The 16807-nt window shown below is 46.9% G+C and overlaps 2 protein-coding genes across 7 annotated transcripts in view; one reads left to right on the top strand and one right to left on the bottom strand.

Moving 5' to 3' along the window:
* Positions 1-16807, top strand: part of LOC137524130 (zinc finger protein 271-like) — a 132479-nt gene that overhangs the window by 32312 nt on the left and 83360 nt on the right. The window lies entirely within an intron of this gene.
* The window catches only part of LOC137524128 (zinc finger protein 665-like), a 121773-nt gene that overhangs the window by 59658 nt on the left and 45308 nt on the right, over positions 1-16807 (bottom strand). For 5 of the 6 annotated variants that reach the window (XM_068243673.1, XM_068243678.1, XM_068243676.1 and 2 more), the window contains one exon: positions 9892-13528. The exons of the other annotated variant lie outside the window; for it this stretch is intronic. In XM_068243673.1, the coding sequence (XP_068099774.1) occupies positions 11751-13528 (1778 nt within the window). In that variant the 3' untranslated portion in view covers positions 9892-11750. Of the gene's footprint in view, positions 1-9891; positions 13529-16807 lie in introns of those variants that run through there. 6 annotated transcript variants of the gene reach the window in all.

The raw sequence follows: 16807 nt of genomic DNA, 5'->3' as shown, positions 1-16807 counted from the left end.
TCACAATCTAATCCTACCATGGTCATAGTCTAATGTCCTACCATATTATTGTTATGTATTTATATAGCACTGACATCTTCTGCAGCACTTTACAGAATACATAGTCATGTCACTGACTGTCCTCAGAGGAGCTCACAATCGAATCCTACCATAATCATAGTCTAATGTCATACCATATTATTATTATGTATTTATATAGCACCGACATCTTCTGCAGCACTTTACAGAATACATAGTCATGTCACTGACTGTCCTCAGAGGAGCTCACAATCTAATCCCTACCATAGTCCTAGTCTAATGTCCTTCCATATTAATATTATGTATTTATATAGCCCTGAAATCTTCTGCAGCACTTTAAAGAGTACAGTCATGTTACTGACTGTGGTGAAACGCTGACCCATTACAATTATTTTCTAGTGAAACTGCAACATATTATGATTATTTTCTGGTGAAATGCTGTTGCATTACGGGGGAAGGGGGGCGCCACAGGTTTTCTCGCCTGGAGTGACAAAATGGCTAGAGGCACCCCTGATGGCATGGGAGGGACTGCTGTACATAGATGTTATACATGGCATGAGAGGGAAGCTGCTGTATATAGATGATATACATGGCATGGGAGGGACTGCTGTACATAGATGATATACATGGCATGGGAGGGGCGCTGCTGTACATAGATGATATACATGGCATGGAAGGGGCGCTGCTGTACATAGATGATATACATGGCATGGAACGGAGGCTGCTGTACATAGATGATATACATGGCATGGGACGGAGGCTGCTGTACATAGATGATATATATGGCATGGGAGGGGCTGCTGTACATAGATGATATACATGGCATGGGAGGGGCTGCTGTACATGGATGATATACATGGCATGGGAGGGGCTGCTGTACATAGATGTTATACATGGCATGGGAGGGACGCTTCTGTACATAGATGATATACATGGCATGGGAGGGACTGCTGTACATAGATGATATACATGGCATGGGAGGGGCGCTGCTGTACATAGATGATATACATGGCATGGGAGGGGCGCTGCTGTACATAGATGATATACATGGCATGGGACGGAGGCTGCTGTACATAGATGATATACATGGCATGGGACGGAGGCTGCTGTACATAGATGATATATATGGCATGGGAGGGGCTGCTGTACATAGATGATATACATGGCATGGGAGGGGCTGCTGTACATAGATGATATACATGGCATGGGAGGGGCTGCTGTACATGGATGATATACATGGCATGGGAGGGGCTGCTGTACATAGATGATATATATGGCATGGGAGGGGCGCTGCTGTACATAGATGATATACATGGCATGGGAGGTGCGCTGCTGTACATAGATGATATACATGGCATGGGAGGGGCGCTGCTGTACATAGATGATATACATGGCATGGGAGGGAAGCTGCTGTACATAGATGATATACATGGCATGGGAGGGATTCTGTACATAGATGATATACATGGCATGGGAGGGGCTGCTGTACATAGATGATATATATGGCATGGGAGGGGCTGCTGTACATAGATGATATATATGGCATGGGAGGGGCTGCTGTACATAGATGATATACATGGCATGGGAGGGGCTGCTGTACATAGATGATATACATGGCATGGGAGGGGCGCTGCTGTACATAGATGATATACATGGCATGGGAGGGGCGCTGCTGTACATAGATGATATACATGGCATGGGAGGGAAGCTGCTGTACATAGATGATATACATGGCATGGGAGGGAAGCTGCTGTACATAGATGATATACATGGCATGGGAGGGACTGCTGTACATAGATGATATACATGACATGGGAGGGACTGCTGTACATAGATGATATCCATGACATGGGAGGGGCGCTGCTGTACATAGATGATATACATGGCATTGGAGGGAAGCTGCTGTACATAGATGATATACATGGCATGGGAGGGGCACTGCTGTACATAGATGATATACATGGCATGGGAGGGGCGCTGCTGTACATGGATGATATACATGGCATGGGAGGGGCTGCTGTACATAGATGATATACATGGCATGGGAGGGGCGCTGCTGTACATAGATGCTATACATGGCATGGGAGGGGCTGCTGTACATAGATGATATACATGGCATGGGAGGGACTGCTGTCCATGGATGATATACATTGCATGGGAGGGACTGCTGTACATGGATGATATACATGGCATGGGAGGGGCTGCTGTACATAGATGATATACATGGCATGGGAGGGGTGCTTCTGTACATAGATGATATACATGGCATGGGAGGGGCTGCTGTACATGGATGATATACATGGCATGGGAGGGGCGCTACTGTATATAGATGATATACATGGCATGAGAGGGGCTGCTGAATATAGATAATGTACATGGCATGGGAGGGGCGCTGCTGTATATGGATGATATACATGGCATGGGTGGGGCTGCTGTACATAGATGATATACATGGCATGGGAGGGGCTGCTGTACATAGATGATATACATGGCATGGGAGGGGTGCTGCTGTACATAGATGATATACATGGCATGGGAGGGGCTGCTGTACATGGATGATATACATGGCATGGGAGGGGCGCTACTGTATATAGATGATATACATGGCATGAGAGGGGCTGCTGAATATAGATAATATACATGGCATGGGAGGGGCGCTGCTGTATATGGATGATATACATGGCATGGGTGGGGCTGCTGTACATGGATGATATACATGGCATGGGAAGGGCTGCTGTATATAGATGATATACATGGCATGGGAGGGGCTTTGCTGTATATGGATGATATACATGGCATGGGAGGGACTGCTGTACATAGATGATATACATGGCATGGGAGGGCCTGCTGTACATAGATGATATACATGGCATGGGAGGGGCGCTGCTGTACATAGATGATATACACGACATGTAGGGTTGCCTCCCAGCCAGTTTTTGACCGACACGGTTGGAAATTTGATCACAAAGAGTCCAGCGCTTAATTTGCGCTGCTCTGCCTCTCTCCACCTCTTCGGTGACGTGACAGTCACCCTGATCTAAGGTCTGTCAGTAGCGCAGGCAGCCCCCAGCCCCGCCAAGCGCCCAACAAAGCCCCCAGCAATGCAAATTGCCCAGCAAAACAAAGCTCCCAGCCCTGCTGAGCACCCTGCAAAGCACCCAGCTCAGCAAGCCCTCAAGCCTTTTTTTTTTTTTTTTTTTTCCCCACACATGAAGGGTGCCGGGGGCCACAACATACTTGGCCTAGGGGCAAAAAAAAAAAAAAAAAAAAAAGAGGTATAACGCAGGACCCTGCCATATATTTTTTTTTTTTGCTCCTAGGCCAAGTATGTTGTGGCCCCTCCCTTTCTTGTGCAGCAGCTTCCCTCCCACGCCCTTAGGGTGGCCACCTTTTGGATGAAAAAATACCGGCTTGGGGGTGTGGCCTAAAAGTGGTTGTGGTTTGATATTCCTTTGGAGGTAACGGCGAGCAATATTGGGGTGAGCGATGAAACCCCCGGCGCTGCTTCCCCAGTGTATAAATGTGCATGTGTGCGTTTACATATTGGCTGTCCTGTGTTGCGGTACCCATCCGTCTTCAGAATCCGCTGCTCTTCCAATAGCCTCATACACAACGCCGGCGTATAGCACGCAGCGCTCCTGTGACATCACTCACACGCCACGCCTGCGGCATGTAAGGGGCTATGGAAGAGCGTTGGATTTGGAAGACGGACAGGCACCGCGACACAGGACAGGTAATATATAAAACGCACACAAACGCACTCCCGAGAAATTTCAAGCTGAAATAGATCAGGAACCAGCCTGTGTTGTGTGGGCAGCTGACAGATCTCTCTCCGATCACTCTCGGTCAGAGAAAGATTTGTCACCCCCCCTCCCCCGCACCCTTCATGTGTAAAAATATAAAAGCTTGGGGGCTTGCTCGGCCCTTTGCTTTGCTGGGCAATTTGCAGGGCTGGGTGCTTTGTTGGGCGCTTTGCATGGCTGGGGGGCTTTGCTGGGCACTTGGCAGGGCTGGGGGCTGCCTGCACTACTGACAGACCTTAGATCAGGGTGACCGTCACGTCACCTATGAGGTGGAGAGAGGCAGAGCAGCGCGCACGTTACCCGCCAGGACCAGTACACGTGAATGCAGAAGTGAATGCGCCTTGCGGTTCTCTCTGGTCGCCCTGAGGCACAGTGGCAATGGAAGTGGCAGCCATGGCCCAATTTACCGGCAAATGAGGTGCTTGTAGAATTATTATACCAATGCCAGCTTTGTGATAAATTTCCGGCCGTGCCGGTCAAAAACTGGCTGGGAGGCAACCCTACATGTCGTGTATATCATCTATGTACAGCTGTCACTCTCTTTCATGAACAGCTCCCTTGAGCGTCAGTTGCCCCTTTTCATGTGTTGCTCCCCATATTCCCCCTCCTCTCACATGTGTAGCAACCCCTATTCCATGTCCAGGCGCCCTATTGGGCTGCAGCTACCTAAGGCGCGGGCCTTTGTGGCCCTACCAGAAATCCAGTCCTGTTTGCAACCACTTGTAATACTTTCCAGGTATTACTATAAGCAGCTGTCCAGATGCCCACTGCTCCCCCGCTCCCGTTCTCCTCTCTAGCTCACGTGCCTACCTGAATGCCCTCCAGCAGCCTCTTCTGGGTCACCGGAGTTGGGCATTAGTGCGCAGGCTCTAGGCCAGCTGCACACGTCCTACAGTGCAAGATTGGAGCGCATGATGTCAGGACCCGTAAGAGGCTGCCGGGGGCATTTAGGTAGGAGAGGAGGAGCAGAGAGGAGAACAGGGAGAACTATTAGTATCAAAACATGCAACCCAACCTAACCATATTCTCACACAGACCCCTCCCCTACTGGTGCCTAACCCTAACCACTCCCTCTGCCAATACCTAATCCTAACCACCCCTCCCCCGATGATGCTTAACTCTAACCACTCCCACTACTGAAGCCTAACCCTAACCACCCCCTGCCAATGCCTAACTTTAAAAGGAACCTGAAGCAAGGAAAATTATTTAAAATAAACACATGACGTAGCTGCAAATGAATATTATATACTTACCTCACCGTCAGTTCCTCTCAGAACCTCACCATTTTCTTTTTACAGTGAGCCCTTCCAGTTCTGACAATATTTTGTCAGATCTGAAATATACCAGTTGCTGTCAATTATATATGAGCTGCTGTCAGTTACAACTGATGTGCAAGGTAATGTCCATGTTTCCCCATGGCTCAAGTGGGTAACATTACAGTTTAAAGAAGACGTGCATGCAAAAAGACGTGCATGCAAAGTTATGCACAGTCCGCAAGCTGCAAAGTCTCCCGGGTCACAAGATCTTTCACCACACCGGCGTCACATGCTCTGGGGCTCCCAATGTGCCCCACAGAGAGCGCTGAATTGTCCTTGCCGAGCTCTTTTTCTCCCGCTGACTCCACCCACTCTGTGTCGCCCCATTCTACGCCACACATTCATCTCTCCTCCCCCTCTTCTACATCAACAGAATGCAATGCTAGCTATTAGGCCAACCACATGTCTGTACAGCACTGAGTGGCAAACTGTCACCTGAGAGAACGAATTCCACTCCCTGCAGGGGATAGCTATATTGGGTTGGGAGGGGGGACCCACTAGACTAGACGACCAAGGAAAGCTATATGTTGGCGGTGATGGGGGGCACAAGACCACCTGGGAAGGCTTAACTTCGATAGCAGGGTTACCACTAGGGAAAACTATATTGGCATGGTAGGAAAGATGCACTAGGAGACCAGGGAAAGCAATATGGGGATGGAGAACCACTAGGACACCAGGGAAAGCAATGGAGTGGGTACCTCTAGACCACAAGGGACAGCTGTATGGAGGTAGGTTACCACTAAACCACCAGGGAAAGATATGAGAGGGCGAGGGAGATGGGATCACTAGGAAACCAAGGTGAGCTATATTGGGGGGGGGGGGGGGGGGGTGCGCCTCCGCTACCTTTCAGGGGTGCCTCTGCATGCATCCCGATCCTTTATGCAATACCATCAGATAATGCAACCGCACATTGATATACAATGTGGCTGCATTACCTGCTAGTAAACCTTTAGTCCCCGCAACCATGGTTGAAGTTGAACATGAGAGGAATCGCGGTGCCTAATAAACATCACTAGCTACTTGGAGTGGGATGTCACCTGATAAGGGTCATAACGGCATTTCGGTTCTTGTTTTTGCCGAGGGGTGCCTTGAGAAAATTTCAAAGCCACCAAGGGTGCCCTCATCCCAAAAAGTTAGGTAACCACTGCACTAGACCATCAAGGAAAGCTAAGTGGGGGTGGTGGGAATAATATAAAGTAATACTGTGATGCATTGGGAGTGATGGCCAAGAGAGATGAAACAAAAGGAGAAGGCAGCCGGTAACCTGTGAAGTCCTGACTAGGTGAGATCTGCCTGGGGCATTGGGCACAGTAAGGGGCCTGCAATACCTCAGATAAATACCTTCCTTAAAATGTACCTGATGGGGAAAAAAATATATACGTACCTAGGACTTGCCCCATTCAGGCTGCCAGCGTGTAATATGCTGGCACGTCCCGTCATGTGAGGCCCTGTTGCCATGGAGACACGACGTGGGGGGGGGGGGGGGGGGTGGAATTTAAGGAATGCGGCCTGGGCTGCTTAACTTCCTAAGGACCGCGTCAGCAGCCCCAGGACCGCCTAACGGCAATTGGCGTCAGGTCCTGGAGCTGGCTACTGCAGGAGATCGCTCGCAGGCTGTGCGCGCATCTCCTGCTTGGGGGGCGGATCTCGGCACCGCCTTCAGTTTCCGAGTGACGATCGCCACTCGGGAGATTGTTAGACGGTGGTTTCGCTGTCTAATTAGCATGTACAGCGCTGCGATCAGCAGCAGCGCTGTACTTGGGGCAGCCGCCGTCCCCTCTGTAACTGCGGGAGTGATCCGCTGTCATAGGCTGAAGCCTATGACAGCCGATCACACTGATTGGCTGGCGGGGGGAGGGGGGGGGGGGATTTATGAATATTTAAAAAAGCAGCACATTTTTATTCAAAAACAAGTAAACAATAATAAACAAGTAAACAAATGTCTTGTGCGGCCCTGCAGCTTGGCCTTAAAGCTGCAGTGCCCATTTTCACAAAAAAGGCCTGGTCTTTAGGGGGGTTAATCACTTTGGTCTCAAGTGGTTAAAATTTGCCCAGCCCTGCACTATAGCTATTCAGCTAAACTTCCTATGCCGGGCAAGTTGTATCACTCACTTCAAGCAATGACTGCACTCAAACACTTGGATGATGAGCCAAATGCATGGCCGATACCGTTGTGCAGCAAATGCTGTATAAAATCCTCCCATGAAGCAACACTTTATCTCATGGCCCAATGCTTTCTGGCTATTCCGCCTCGGATCGGTCAAGCAAGGTGACAGTGGTGAGTGGGGAAGCACCCCTTGGACTTACGACTAGGGATGATCGGAAAGAGCAAATTCCGTTCCGCCGGAAATTGCGGATTCCGTCAGCAGTAAATTCCATCACTATGAAAATTCCGCCGGATTTGTACGAAATTCCGCATAATAATCGCAAAGGTAACCTTGTTTACCCTATATGGTAGCCCATAGACCCTATCAACTGTTCCCTTAGACCTCTCTTCCTCGGAGGGTCTCGTCTTCCAGGGAATTGTAGTATTTCAAAAGCCAGCTTACATACCTTGGCTGGGAATTGAACCCAGGTCTGAGTGCGTGGTAGGTAGCTCACTTCACCACTATACCACCACCAACACTACATGCTGAAGCCAGCCTAGCATGTACCATTTTGATCCAAGGGAAAAATTAGCTTGCTTAACTATTTGACATTCCTGGACGTGAAACTCACGACCAGGAAGCCATGTGCGCTCCTGCGCGTTCCCGCGGCCGATCGCGCGCCTGCACGCGCGCTCCCGGCCCGCGGTATGTTAGCCAGTGAATCAGTGTATCGGGAAACGGTGCCCAATCACTGATTCCTCTCCCCCGCAGAAAAAGCGACAGCTTCTCTCGGAAGCTACGCTTTTTCTGCTTCAGTGACGTCACTGTAAACAAACTTATGGTTGCCATCTTGTGGCCAAAAAGTAAACTACATCTAAATGTAAAATAAAAATAAAAATACACATATATTTACAAAAAAAAAATACAATTTCAATCCCACCCTCCCAAAAATACCCACATAAAATGTTTAATTAAAAAAAACAAAAAAACATTACAATAAAAAAAACAAAACACAAATATTTACCTAAGGGTCTAAACTTTTTAAATATCTATGTAAAGATGAAATATTTCTCTTTTTTTTTTATTAATATAAGCTTGTAAATAGTGATGAATGCAAAACGGAAAAAATGCACTTTTATTTCCAAATAAAATATTGTCGCCATACATTGTGATAGGGACATAATTTAAACGGTGTAATAACCGGGACAAATGGGCATATACAATACGTGGGTTTTAATTATGGAGGCATGTATTATTTTAAAACTATAATTGCAGAAAAGTGAGAAATAATGATTTTTTTTCCGTTTTTTTCTTATTCTTCCTTTTAAAATGCATTTACAGTAAAGTGGCTCTTAGTAAAATGTACCCCCCAAAGAAAGCCTAATTGGTGGCGGAAAAAACAAGATATAGATCAGTTCATTGTGATAAGTAGTGATAAAGTTATAGGCTAATGAATGGGAGGTGAACATTGCTCGGATGCATGAAGCGAAAAACGACTGAATGCGAACTGGTTAAGGATTTGTAGCATGTCAAAAGCCAACTCACATTGGCCGGGAATAGAACCCAGGCCTACCGCTCTGTAGGCTGCTATCCTAACCATTATACCACCAACACTACATGCTGAAACTTCTTGGAGCAGACTTACTTCCTCCCTCCAAAAGACACACTTACATCCCCATAAAATCATTCAACAGCAACTGCATGCACAGTCTTTGTGGCACAATTGGTTAGTGTGTTTGGCTGTTAACTGCAAGGTTGGTGGTTCAAGCCCACCCAGGCATGGCCTTGCATATTGTGTTCAACAGTTGTCCGAAGAGAACCCCAGATAGCCAGGTAGATTCATCTCTCTCTAGCAGGGATGAACACCGCTTTCCGTGGAACTGTATTTTCCGCAATTTTAGGTGGAAATTGGTCATTCCGTTGGTCGCAACGGAAGAGAGAAGAGAGAGAGAATTCTATTTATTTACTATATGAAATGCACTGAAATCAAAGCATGGACAGTACAATACATCTGTTATGTAAGTAGAGCAAGTATTTATCTACTTATATATGTGGGCTATTTTTTTCTAAGATAGTATGGCTGACAGCTCCACTTAAAGACGAGCAGGGGAAGGAGATCAATACAGACAGGCAGCATGTGGATCAAGCACCTTCCGCACCATCCCTCAAGCCCGCCTCTCCTCCAATCTGGCATGCAGGATGGAATGCAGTGGCGTCATGGTCAAGTGAGCGCTCACGAGTGCTAGCCCCGCCTGCTGACGCATTTCACCCCCCACGGGGCTTTCTCAGTTTTTATATTGCCCTTGGATACAGGACAAACAAACAACAACAACAAAAAACCAAGGACACTGGGAGCCCAATTGGGTGCAGTATGCTCTGAATCAGAGGAAAGACGTAGATGTAGATAGAATGATCAGGCAAGTACTTTGGCTAGCATACAGGGAAGTACCGCCCCCACTCAGCCTCTAATCCTTCAAGTAGTAGCTGGTCGCAGCTCCAAAAAAAGAGAAACTTATCTGTGCAACATAAAATTTAAGAACCCCTCAATGGGGCAAGATCAATGATAAAGAAACCACAGGGGGCACCCAAAACATGCATGCAGAAAAAATAACTACAGTGAGGATAGGAAGAGAAGTATAAACATACCGTCCCAATGATTCTCTGAGATGGATTTCTAGGTTTTTATTCATAAGAATATTACACAAGAAAGACAATGCATTTCACGGCCTGAAAGCCACTTCCTCAGGTTAAGATAAGTGCTTAAAGCGGACCTGAACTCAGAATGTCCTCTCTGCTCTAAAAGACACACAACAGCATAACCATTAAACAAAAAAATTCTTACAGCTGAAACAAATCCTAAAATGAATCTGCACTGTTTCTACTTCCTGATTCATGGAAGCGGCCATAGTGTTAACATCCTGTGCTTTCAAATTATCTGCCACCTTTGCCATGGCAGTCATGTGACACGGGGAGAGATCAAGTTACAACTAGTGATTAGACACAAATGAGGGGGAATTAAACAGTCTAAACCAGGCATGGGCAAACTTGGCCCTCCAGCTGTTGAGGAATGTTATAAAATGGGATTAAAAAAATATTTGTTTAAAAAACAAAGTCCTCAGGAGACAGTAAAATGTGGATGTGGATTTTAATTAAACGTTATTGATCTTCGTAGATGTTCAATATTCAATAAGGTACAGTTCTTTGGTACATCAAAAATCAGTTACAAAATATATAAAAACAGAATGAGTAAATTGCTGTATAATCTGTATATGGAATCTATTGTTTGTAGTAGTCTTCTATTTGAGCATATGTATATTTATATATGTGCCTGTCATGTAAAGAGAATGAGTAAATGAATGTGTGTGTGAGTGTGTGTGAGAGTGAGCGAGTATGATGAGTTCCAGTCCAGACCTTCCTGCTGGTTCTTATACATGTTAGTTCCCATTATTCCTACTGTTCTGCCTTCAGATTGGACCTGCAATAATGCTGCTACATATGATGCGAAGCCTCCTTTGCTAACTCAGACTAACGTAGAATTACATCACATTACCCAGCAGCAAGCACCTGCTGCCTAAAGTCAGATACAATTTCAGCCACCCGAAGCCTGGCTTGACAGAGATCTATTTTGTAATGACTTCTGTGACCTTAAATTCCACAAGGAAAGGACCACATGCTCAACGGACTCCTGAATGTTCATTTTAAATCCTAGCATTATACACTGTATATCCATTAACCAATATTGTATAAGTATCACTATATTAAACAATAGTTTTGATATCTCATGACACCGTATACCAATAACTTAACTCTACAAATGGCAGGGCCCTAGCCATGTGCAGAAATCAAGTCATCAAATATTGTATATCATTTGATTAAAATCTCAAAACATTGAACATATAACAAGGAACTACAAGTCCAACAATGCATTGCAGGAGTCTGACAGCCACAGTCATGACTCATAAAGGCAAATGCATTGTGGGATTTGTATTTCCTTAACAGCTGGAGGGCCAAGTTTGCCCATGCCTGGCCTAAGCTCTCTAAATATATACAGGGTGCATTTCTCTACGTTTTCCTGCTTTCCTGTGCAAGAGTTCAGGTCCACTTTAAATAGCAATATCAGGAAGATCTGAGCACCTATCAGTATTGCCCTTGCATGCCTTTATACAAACAAAATTGGTTCGCCCCTCAGTTGTCTTTTTTCCAAGCTAAAGCCTAGTATACACATCCAATATTGATTAGCCAATCAATATTGGATGACCAATTTTATCACTTCCATGTTGTATGATAGTGGTAAAATCGGCCAGTGCTTCGCCAATCAAAATTGGATGTGTGTATGCACCTTTAATTAGCCCAGTTTGTCCAACCATTCTTTGTAAAGCCTGGTACACACTTTCAATTATGATTGGCCAATCACTGAACAATTTTACCACCTGCCTGTAGTATGAGGGTCAACAGATACAAATAGTATGAGCAGATTGTGTAGGTACGCTGCCTGACTGCAATTTTCCTCCACATTCCCGAGGGGCCTAAGGACGCTCTTCTGTGTGACTTCTCTGATGTGTAATAAGATTAGCTTTCTGACTGAAACATTTCCCACACTCTACACATGAATAAGGACGCTCTCCTGTGTGACTTCTCTGATGTCTAAGAAGATCACATTTCTGACTGAAACATTTCCCACACTCTGGACATAAATGAGGACGCTCTCCTGTGTGACTTCTCTGATGTCTAAGAAGATCACATTTCTGTCTGAAACATTTCCCACACTCTGGACATAAATGAGGACGCTCTCCTGTGTAAGTTCTCTGATGTGCAAGAAGATGAGCTTTCTGCCTGAAACTTTTCCCACACTCTGGACATGAATAACTACATTCTCCTGTGTGACTTCTCTGATGTTTAATAAGATCACATTTCTGTCTGAAACATTTCCCACACTCTGGGCATGAATTAGGACGCTTTTCTGTGTGACTTCTCTGATGTGTAATAAGATGAGCTTTCCGACTGAAACATTTCCCACACTCTGGACATGAATAAAGACGCTCTTTTGTGTGACTTTTCTGATGTCTGAGAAGATGAGATTTATCACTGAACGATTTCCCACACTCTGGACATGAATAAGGACTCTCTCCTGTGTGACTTCGCTGATGTCTAAGAAGATGAGCTTTCCGACTGAAACATTTCCCACACTCTGGACATGAATGAGGGCGCTCTCCTGTGTGAATTCTCTGATGTGTAAGAAGATCATATTTCTGAATAAAACATTTCCCACACTCTGGACATAAATGAGGACGCTCTCCTGTGTGAGTTTTCTGATGTTTACGAAGATTAGATTTATCACTGAAACATTTCCCACACTCTGGGCATGAATAAGTACACTCCCTCTCTCCTGTGTGAGTTCTCTGATGTGAAATAAGATCATCTTTCCGACTAAAACATTTCCCACACTCTGGACAGAAATATGGCCACTCGTCTGTGTGCCTTATCTGATGTTCAAGAAGATGAGCTTTCTGACTGAAAGATTTCCAACACTCTGAACATGAATAAGGACGCTCTGCTGTGTGATTTCTCTGATGTTTAAGAAGATGAGCTTTCTGACTGAAAGATCTCCCACACTCTGAACATGAATAAGGGCGCTCTCCTGTGTGAGTTCTCTGATGTATCTTAAGAGTAGATTTATCAATGAAACATTTCCCACACTCTGGGCATGAATGAGGACGCTCTCCTGTGTGACTTCTAAGATGTGCAAGAAGATTCGCTTGCTGACTGAAGCTTTTCCCACATTGTGGGCATGAATAAGGACGCTCTCCTGTGTGAGTTCTCTGATGTGTCTTAAGAGTAGATTTATAACTGAAACAGTTCCCACACTCTGGGCATGAATAAGGACGCTCTCCTGTGTGAGTTCTCTGATGTACAAGAAAATTACCTTTTCGACTGAAACATTTCCCACACTCAGAACATGGAAATTGCTGCTCCCCGGTATGTACTCTCACATGTGCAGCAAGATGTGATGTGTCTTTACAACATTTCCCACATTCTGAGCACTGATAAGTCTTCCCACCTCCCTCTCTATCAGTAAAAGAGTTACTGGAACATTCCCCAGAATAAGACGGATCTTCTGATCTATCAGCACTGTGACACTTTGGATGGGTATTTGAGGTAACAGGATGGGATCTATCAGAAGGTTCCTCAGGATTGGAGAGATCTGGTGATTTGTCCTCATGGTGACGTCTGCTGGGTATATTTTCAGCAGTGGAGTTTCCTGCTGGTAAATGTAGTGCGGCACCATTATCTTCTGCACCATAATCTGTTGGAGAAATAATAACAGTCAGAGAACAGTCATTGTCCTGTCAGCAGTCATGTGTGTTGCCGTAGCAGTGACAGATAATGACAAGAGAATATACAGGGTGGTGCAGGAAAGACCCCCGTGCTCCTCTTACTCTATCCCCGCTGTGTGGGGTCTCCGGCATTATGAAGCCTGTGTCGCCTCCATTTGCTGCAGTATGAGAGAGTTACCTATACGGCAGCACATGCAGGCGACACAGGCTTCAGGTAAGCCGGAGAGGACACACAGCAGGGATAGAGTAAGAGGCACACGGGGACCGGCCGACCGGGGGCTACCTGTATACTCGCACTCCTGCCAGGCAGCTGGGCCGGTCTCTCATGCACTCCCTGTATATAATCACACTCCTGCCAGGCAGCCGGGCCGATCTCTCATGCGCCCCCTGTATATACTCACACTCCTGCCAGGCAGCCGGGCCGATCTCTCATGCGCCCTCTGTATATACTCACACTCCTGCCAGGCAGCCGGGCTAGTCTCTCATACACCCCACTGTATATACTCACACTCCTGCCAGGCAGCCAGGCCAGTCTCTCATGCACCCCCCCCTGTATATACTCACGCTCCTGCCAGGCAGCCGGGCTGTCTCTAAGGCGCCCCCTGTATATACTCACACTCCTGCCAGGCAGCCTGGCCAGTCTCTCGTGCACCTCCCTGTATATACTCACGCTTGTGCCTGGCAGCCAGGTTGGTCTCTCATGCGCCCCCTGTATATACTCACACTCCTGCCAGGCAGCCGGGCCGGTCTCTCATGCACCCCCCTGTATATACTCACACTCCTGCCAGGCAGCTAGGCCGGTCTCTCATGTGCCCCCCTGTATATACTCACGCTCCTGCCAGGCAGCCGAGCCGGTCTCTCATGCATCCCCCTGTATATACTCACACTCCTGCCAGGCAGCCGGGCCGGTCTCTCATGCACCCCCCTGTATATACTCACACTCCTGCCAGGCAGCCAGGCCGGTCTCTCATGTGCCCCCCTGTATATACTCACGCTCCTGCCAGGCAGCCGAGCCGGTCTCTCATGCATCCCCCTGTATATACTCACGCTCCTGCCAGGCAGCCGGGCCGGTCTCTCATGCACCCCCCTGTATATACTCACACTCCTGCCAGGCAGCTGGGCCAGTCTCTCATACATCCCCCCATATATACTCACGCTTGTGCCAGGCAGCCAGACCGGTCTCTCATGCACACCCCCCCCCCCCTGTATATGCTCACGCTTGTGCCAGGCAGCCAGGTTTTTCTCTCATGCGCCCCCCTGTATATTCTCACACTCCTGCCAGGCAGCCAGGCCAGTCTCTCATGCACCCCCCCCCCCCCCCTGTATATACTCACACTCCTGCCAGGCAGCCGGGCCGGTCACTCATACACCCCCTGTATATACTCACGCTCCTGCCAGGCAGCCGGGCCAGTCTCTCATGCACCCCCCTGTATATACTCACACTCCTGCCAGGCAGCCAGGCCGGTCTCTCATGTGCCCCCCTGTATATACTCACGCTCCTGCCAGGCCAATCTCTCATGCGTACCCCCCCCCCCCTGTATATACTCATGCTTGTGCCAGGCAGCCAGGCCAGTCTCTCATGTGCCCCCGTGTATATACTCACGCTCCTGCCAGGCCAATCTCTCATGCGTACCCCCCCCCCCCCCCCCTGTATATACTCACGCTTGTGCCAGGCAGCCAGACCGGTCTCTCATGCATCCCCTGTATATAAACACCACTAGAGATAATGTGCAATGACTCACTATTATCCACAAGTATCAAAATAGAGCAAGAAAGAATTAAATTTCACCCATAGCTCAGATAAAGGCAATATTAATAAGGCCTTAATAAAGACCCGGTCAGACTCAAACACAATAAATAAAATGATAAAAACAATTATAAACCGCAGTGACCCACCCATCAGATCAAATGTCATAGAAACAATTACATGTCAATCAATCCAGTCCAACAATAGAGCAGAGGCCTCCCGCCTTACAGCACATGTAATGTACAGACTGGGTGCCCCAATACACAGCAAGGTGCCACATAGCACCACAGATATACCACCCAGCACATCATATCAGTATAGATACATAAATGTAAGTGCTGAAGGGTTACAGCACATGTAATGTACAGACTGGCTGCCCCAATACACAGCAAGGTGCCACATGGCACCACAAATATACCACCCAGCACAGCATATCAGTATAGATACATAAATGTAAGTGCTGAAGGGTTACAGCACATGTAATGTACAGACTGGCTGCCCCAATACACAGCAAGGTGCCACATGGCACCACAAATATACCACCCAGCACATCATATCAGTATAGATACATAAATGTAAGTGCTGAAGGGTTACAGCACATGTAATGTACAGACTGGGAGCCCCAATACACAGCAAGGTGCCACATAGCACCACAAATATACCACCCAGCACAGCATATCAGTATAGATACATAAATGTAAGTGCTGAAGGGTTACAGCACATGTAATGTACAGACTGGGAGCCCCAATACACAGCAAGGTGCCACATAGCACCACAAATATACCACCCAGCACAGCATATCAGTATAGATACATAAATGTAAGTGCTGAAGGGTTACAGCACATGTAATGTACAGACTGGCTGCCCCAATACACAGCAAGGTGCCACATAGCACCACAAATATACCACCCAGCACATCATATCAGTATGGATACATAAATGTAAGTGCTGAAGGGTTACAGCACGTGTAATGTACAGACTGGGAGCCCCAATACACAGCAAGGTGCCACATAGCACCACAGATATACCACCCAACACAGCATATCAGTATAGATACATAAATGTAAGTGCAGAAGGGTTACAGCGCATGTAATGTACAGACTGGCTGCCCCAATACACAGCAAGGTGCCACATAGCACCACAGATATACCACCCAGCACAGCATATCAGTATAGATACATAAATGTAAGTGCTGAAGGGTTACAGCACATGTAATGTACAGACTGGCTGCCCCAATACACAGCAAGGTGCCACATAGCACCACAAATATACCACCCAGCACATCATATCAGTATGGATACATAAATGTAAGTGCAGAAGGGTTACAGCACATGTAATGTACAGACTGGGAGCCCCAATACACAGCAAGGTGCCACATAGCACCACAAATATACCACCCAGCACATCATATCAGTATAGATACATAAATGTAAGTGCTGAAGGGTTACAGCACGTGTAATGTACAGACTGGGAGCCCCAATACACAGCAAGGTGCCACATA

Source organism: Hyperolius riggenbachi, chromosome 7, assembly GCF_040937935.1.
Source record: "Hyperolius riggenbachi isolate aHypRig1 chromosome 7, aHypRig1.pri, whole genome shotgun sequence".
Classification (NCBI taxonomy): Eukaryota; Metazoa; Chordata; class Amphibia; order Anura; family Hyperoliidae; genus Hyperolius; species Hyperolius riggenbachi.
The sequence above is the reverse complement of the archived record's forward strand: the minus strand, read 5'-3'. Positions and strand labels throughout refer to the sequence as shown.